Source organism: Hypanus sabinus, chromosome 24 (assembly GCF_030144855.1).
Source record: "Hypanus sabinus isolate sHypSab1 chromosome 24, sHypSab1.hap1, whole genome shotgun sequence".
Taxonomy (NCBI): Eukaryota; Metazoa; Chordata; class Chondrichthyes; order Myliobatiformes; family Dasyatidae; genus Hypanus; species Hypanus sabinus.
This window is the reverse complement of record NC_082729.1, coordinates 23,017,235-23,023,862: the sequence shown is the minus strand read 5'-3', so window position 1 is coordinate 23,023,862 and position 6,628 is coordinate 23,017,235. Positions and strand designations below refer to the sequence as shown.

The 6,628-nt window shown below is 56.2% G+C and overlaps 1 protein-coding gene across 2 annotated transcripts; it reads left to right on the top strand.

Moving 5' to 3' along the window:
- The first annotated feature begins 828 nt into the window (after positions 1 to 828).
- Positions 829 to 6,628, top strand: LOC132380774 (C3a anaphylatoxin chemotactic receptor-like). 2 transcript variants are annotated; one of them, XM_059949760.1, is made up of 3 exons: positions 829 to 1,100; positions 2,921 to 3,167; positions 4,873 to 6,628. In XM_059949760.1, exon 3 carries the CDS (start codon positions 4,880 to 4,882, stop codon positions 5,915 to 5,917), a length of 1,038 nt encoding a protein of 345 aa, XP_059805743.1. In that variant the 5' UTR covers positions 829 to 1,100; positions 2,921 to 3,167; positions 4,873 to 4,879; the 3' UTR covers positions 5,918 to 6,628. The 2 variants fall into 2 exon arrangements, with proteins under 2 accessions (XP_059805743.1, XP_059805744.1); XM_059949761.1 differs by lacking the exon at positions 829 to 1,100 and having other exon boundaries at positions 2,882 to 3,167.

The following is a 6,628-nucleotide window of genomic DNA, read 5'->3' as shown; positions in this document are numbered from 1 at the left end:
GACACAGAGTGAATCTCCCTCCACACCGTCCCATCACACACTCCCGGGGTCAGACACAGAGTGAAGCTCCCTCCACACTGTCCCATCACAGACTCCCGGGGTCAGACACAGAGTGAATCTCCCTCCACACTGTCCCATCACACACTCCCGGGGTCAGACACAGAGTGAATCTCCCTCCACACCGTCCCATCACACACTCCCGGGGTCAGATACAGCGTGAAAATTTGTGGGCAAAATTGAGAAACGATCGCTTTGAAAACAAGCCCCGATCGCAAGAGGAAGGAAATACGGAAGGGCTCCAGTCTCTATTACCCTCCCTAGGAGATCTTGCGCTCGGGCAGATCCCATTTTGTCCGAGCACCCTGGGACTCTTGTTCCGCTGCCTTTGACATCCGCTTGTCTTCCTCACGGATCCGTACTCCTGCCTGTACCATGTCTCGCCTGTTCCTCATGCTTGCGTCTCCCGGCTGCTGGAAGTGAACTGAGCCGAGGCCTTGCCGCCCGTCGCGGGGGCTACCGATGATATCCCGCAGCTTCAGAGAAAACACCGCCTGCCCTCCTGCTGCGCTGGGTGCCCACTTGCGTCCAGATCTGGTTGTAACGCCCGATTGCTCGACCAGGTCGTCACCGGAATCTCTCAAGCTTAACAAGGCCCTGCGTGTTTCTCGATCTTTCTCTGTACTTCACCTGCAAAGGCTTCTTCCAGGATGCCGTCCAGATCAGCGTCGAGCTGCATCCAGGCGCCGTTGTCTGACCATCTCGGCCGTTTGATCCTGCCTTTCCTTGATGAATGGATTGGGGTAGCCGAGGGGGAACTCACTTGGTCTGTTGTTGGGTGCTGAGGTGACTCAAGGGCGGAGAGATCTTCAGCTCTGCGGGGGGCTTCCGGGCCGACATTCCCCTTCGTCTCACCGGATACTGAGGCCGTGCGCTGCACTTCGGGTCACACTGATCCACATCCAGACCTGCTCTGCTGTATCTTGAGCCCTCTGATGTTTCTGCAGGCTTTCCCGCAAAGACACCTGACCGTGAATTCCTCTCCCGTCAGTGTTGTCAGCTTCAGCTCCCTCCGCTCGTGTTTCCTGTCCTGGCCGCTGCCGGTATGTCAGGGTGACGGGAGACAGGCTGAGAGGGGGAGGGAGAGAGCGAGGGGAGAGTGGGAGGGAGGGGGAGGCGAACTTCTCGGCAACTTGTCCCGCTGAAATGATCAGCTGATCCGGAGGGTTCTGGGTCATCCGGGTGGCCGGGAATTTGGATCCAAGGATTGAATCTGTTTTGGAATGCTCGCTTCCATTGTTTGCAAGGTCCCCCCCACCCCTTCTCTCTGTGCCCATTGGGGGTGGGTTTTATATTTTAATTGGGTTCTTTCGAGTTCCTTCCCTTGCAGCTTCCTGGAAGCAAACAAATCTCCAGGTTTTATAATTTATTCAGCCTTTGATGATAAATGTACTTTGAATCTTTTGAATTTATATTTTATTTATTTCATCTTCATCCTCTATCCTAATATAAACATTGTGTTATGAACATTGTTTGCCACAAACACTGTACCAGTAAAATTAAAGCAGAAGTCGGGAGCACTTTGGAGGCAAAAAAGAGAAACGATCGCTTTGAAAACAAGCCCACGGCCCAGGAAAGGGCAGATGGATTGTGGGGAGTGGGAGCAAAGACAGTGACGGGACGGTGTGGAGGGAGCTTCACTCTGTGTCTGACCCCGGGAGTGTGTGATGGGACGGTGTGGAGGGAGCTTCACTCTGTGTCTGACCCAGGGAGTGTGTGATGGGATGGTGTGGAGGGAACTTCACCCTGTGTCTGACCCCGGGAGTGTGCGATGGGACGGTGTGGAGGGAGTTTCACTCTGTGTCTGACCCCGAGAGTGTGTGATGGGACGGTGTGGAGGGAGCTTCACTCTGTGTCTGACCCCGGGAGTGTGTGATGGGACAGTGTGGAGGGAGTTTCACTCTGTGTCTGACCCCGGGAGTGTGTGATGGGACGGTGTGGAGGGAGTTTCACTCTGTGTCTGACCCAGGGAGTGTGTGATGGGATGGTGTGGAGGGAACTTCACCCTGTGTCTGACCCCGGGAGTGTGCGATGGGACGGTGTGGAGGGAGTTTCACTCTGTGTCTGACCCCGAGAGTGTGTGATGGGACAGTGTGGAGGGAGCTTCACTCTGTGTCTGACCCCGGGAGTGTGTGATGGGACGGTGTGGAGGGAGCTTCACTCTGTGTCTGACCCCGGGAGTGTGTGATGGGACGGTGTGGAGGGAGTTTCACTCTGTGTCTGACCCAGGGAGTGTGTGATGGGATGGTGTGGAGGGAACTTCACCCTGTGTCTGACCCCGGGAGTGTGCGATGGGACGGTGTGGAGGGAGTTTCACTCTGTGTCTGACCCCGAGAGTGTGTGATGGGACAGTGTGGAGGGAGCTTCACTCTGTGTCTGACCCCGGGAGTGTGTGATGGGACGTTGTGGAGGGAGCTTCACTCTGTGTCTGACCCCGGGAGTGTGTGATGGGACAGTGTGGAGGGAGCTTCACTCTGTGTCTGACCCCGGGAGTGTGTGATGGGACAGTGTGGAGGGAGTTTCACTCTGTGTCTGACCCCGGGAGTGTGTGATGGGACGGTGTGGAGGGAGCTTCACTCTGTGTCTGACCCCGGGAGTGTGTGATGGGACAGTGTGGAGGGAGCTTCACTCTGTGTCTGACCCCGGGAGTGTGTGATGGGACGGTGTGGAGGGAGATTCACTCTGTGTCTGACCTCGGGAGTGTGTGATGGGATGTTTACTCTTTTTTCTCTGATTCAGGAACTCCTGTGGTTTCTCTTTAACGCTTTGCCATCCCCATCTGATTCAGTTTGAGGAACTGAGCTGTTAAACCGGACACCAGAGATGAAAATAAGTGATAAAATCATACTGATGTGATTTTCAGCCTCAGACGGGACCCGCTCCACTCTCCGGACTGCTCCCGGACCAGCGTCCTATTCTCCCTTCCCTGCTCTACCGGGGCTGCGGACAGCCCTTCCGTTCGTTTCTGCACAGTTCATCTTCAGCATTGGTTGCTGTGGTCGCAGCAGTTTGGGATCTGAGTCCAACTCTCCCGAGCTGCCCGGGGGGACGGAGTGAGCCAGAGATTCCGGGGAGGCTGAACTTCATCGAGAGGGAGAGCAGGCTCCAAGGTGAGTCGGCGGGGGCCCAGGAAGGAATGCAGGAGCTGTGGTCCCTAGCGGCCGGCAGTGGATGATGAATGGCGGGGAGAGGAGGTGGTGTGGTGTGGGGGAGGTGAGGATGGTGAAGTGCACTGCGTTCATTTCAGTGAGCAGGGAGTGCCGTGCTGAGGGTGAGGAGGTGAGGAGGGAGTGCCGTGCTGAGGGTGAGGAGGTGAGGAGGGAGTGTCACACTGAAGGCCACTTTCTTCCCCTTCCCCGTCCATTTCCCGTCTCTGCTGTGGGGCTGGAGGCGGGGCGGGGTTGTCAGGGAGGAGAACCAATGCGGTGTGTGAGGGCTCGTGAGGAGTGAGCACCGTGGTGCAGGAGGGGCAGTGAGGCAGGAGATGGACGTGACCTCCATCCTCTCTCTCTTTTCCCTGCAACCCTCCTCTCTCCATCTAGGCCCCTCTCCTTCCCACCCCCTTCAAACCTTCACCCCACCCTTTCTTGTTCTTCCCTCCTCTCCATCTCTTCCCCTGCCCCCTCCACTCTTTGCCACCCAACTTCCTCTCTTTCCCTCATTATTTCAAGCGTTCCTGCATTCAACCCTTCCCCCACTTCACTTCACATCCTCTGTCCCCTTTCTCTTTGCTTGTCCCTGCCACGTTCTGCAACCTCCCTTCCTCACACCCCATCTCTATCCCCTCCCTCCTTCCCTTCAGCCTTCCGTTTCCTACACAATGGTTCCACATTTCCTCCTCCTCCTTCTCCCCATCCCTCCTCCTCCCCTCCCCATCCCTCCTCCTCTCCTTCTCCTTCCCATTCCTCCTCCTCCCCTTTTCTCCTTCTCCCCCTCCCTCCTCCTCCTCCTCCTCCTCCTCCTCTTCCTTCCTCATCCACCCCTTCTCCTCATTCCCCTCCCTCTTCCTCCCTCTTACCCACCCTCCTGTGCCCTTTCCCTCTTCCTCCCACATCCTCCCCTTCCCACCTCCTCCTCCTCTCCCCTTTCTCCTACACCCCTTCCTCTTGTCTACCCATCCCCTCCCCTTTCTCCTCTTCCTTTCCCACCTCTTCCCTTCCCCTGCTCCCCTCTTTCTTCCTGCTCCTCATTCCCTCTCCTTCACCCTCCCCATTACTCATCCTTCTCTCTTTCATGTTCTTCCTCCCCATCCCTCATCCCCTCCCCTTCTCCTCTCTCCTCTTCCCCCTCCCCTTCACTCTTCCCATTCCCTTCCCTGTTCACCATTTCTCTTAAGACTCCCTCTTCCCTTCCCTTCCCTCCTCCTCTCACCTTGTTTACTCCCTCTCCCATTTCTCTCCTCTTCACTTCTCTCTACCTGTCCTTATTCTTCAATCCACCAGTTATCTTCGACTAATCTTCACCTGTCCTCCTTTCCCTGTCTCCTCGGCCCCTCCTTCCGCTTTTCAGCACCCAGCATCCTCCCCTTACCCATCCATTTCTCTTCCCTTTGCACCTCCTGATCCCCGAGTTTCAGTTCCTCCTCTGTTGTTCACTCCCTCCCCCTCCCTTTTTCCCTTCACTCCGGTTTCTTCCTCCATCATCTTCACCTATGTCTCCTCTCCCACACTCCTCTCCTTTTGACCCAATCTTCCCTCTTTTCCCTCCCTATCTCTCCCTGCTTCCTCTTTCCCTCACCCACCTCTCTACTTCCCTCTTTTTGTCCGCTCCCTCCATTCCCAACCTCTCTTACCTCCACAATATCTTCCCCTCCAGGCTCAGCATGATGTATTCTGGAGATGATTACTACGACAACATTTCTTTATTTGGAAACTACACCTATGAGAACTTACCTGAGGATTCTGGGACCCAACAGCCTGCAGCCTCCATCTTGTCCATCTTTGTCTACGCCCTCACTTTCCTGTTGGGCGCCCCTGGCAACGGGGCCGTCATCTGGGTGACAGGCTTCAAGATGAAGCGGAGCGTCAACACGGTGTGGTTCCTGAACCTGGCTGTGGCAGACCTGACCTACTGCCTCAGCCTCCCCTTCCAGATGGCTAACGTTGCCCTGGGAAACTCCTGGCCCACAGACAACGTCCTCTGTAAGCTCATTCCCTCGGCCATCGTCCTCAACATGTACGCCAGTGTCTTCCTATTGACCATGATCAGCGTTGACCGCTGCCTGGCCGTCACTAGGCCCGTTTGGTCCCAGACTCACCGGTCCCTGTCTTGGGTGCGTGCGGCCTGCCTTGTGGCCTGGGGCCTCGCCTTCCTCATGTGCCTGCCCACTCTGCTGACACGGAAGGTGTACATAGACCCTGAGTTCGGCTTTACTTACTGCACCTTGAACTACACTGGGACTTATTTTGGAGACCGGAGCAGGGAGGTGGTGGAGGTGACACGGGCCCTCTTTGCCTTCATCTTCCCCTTCCTCATCATGGCATTCTGCTACCTCCTGATTGGCCAGAAGCTGCAGAGGGGCAAGTTCGCCAAGTCCAGCAAGACCAGGAAGCCTGTCCGCCTCATTGCTGTTGTAGTTGCCGCCTTTTTCCTCTGCTGGCTCCCATACCACATCTGCGGCCTAGCTCAGGCTTTCTCCAAACATCCGGCGGCCTGGGTCTGGGATAGCTTCTCCGTGGGCCTAGCCTCCTTCAACAGCGCCCTGAACCCCATCCTCTATGTCTTTGCCGGCCGCAACTTCCGCCAGGTTTTCCGGCGTTCCCTGTCCACCTCGCTCCGTTTGGCCTTTGTTGAGGAGCGGACGGAGTCAGCCGGCAGCACTCACATCAAGACCATCTCCAGTATAGATGCCAGTGTGTGAAGGCTCTCCCTCTATGTCCCGCCAATGCTGCTCCTCGCTCCGTCCTGCCATTGATACCCCTTACCCCATCTTGCCCTGTGTCACCTCCCACCATGATAGCACCCGTTCCCCCCCCCCCACCGCCAGCGCTCTGCCTACCATTGTCCCAATCCTACAAGGCCTACTGTTCAAGGCCTAGTGAACCAAAATCCTCGGCTGAAAGCCACCCACTGAACCCCGCCCCCCACCACCGATTTGCCTGTGATCTGTTCAACCCCTGAGCAACTAACTGAATATTTCCCCGTAGTTGCCAGATAGCGTCTGATCAGAAAAAAACTTGCCCCAGCTCAAAGGACCCTCTGCGTGAGTTCAGACCAAGTTGGTTCACTGCCTCCTGGGCCCGGCTTCCTCATTTCCATGGCGACCAGACACGACAGTTCTATCGCACTGTGACTTTTGCCCCCACGCCTGCCCCCTCCATCAGATCCCCCCTCAGCCTGCCCCACTCCAGGGAGAACAGACATTGCCTCTCCAGTCTCTCCTCATAACTGAAACACTCCGTCCCGGGCAACGTTCTGGGGAATCTCCTCTGCACCCTCTCCAGTGCAGTCACCTCCTTCCTGTAGTGTGGAGACCAGAACTGGACACTATACTGCAGCTGTGGGCTGGACAACGTTTCTGGACAGGACCCTTCACCAGGACTGTTTATTCATTAAAAATAAAATCAGGAAA

Bases quoted from the DNA above. Each gene is read 5' to 3' on its own strand.
- LOC132380774 (XM_059949760.1), top strand. From the start codon at position 4,880: ATGATGTATTCTGGAGATGATTACTACGACAACATTTCTTTATTTGGA.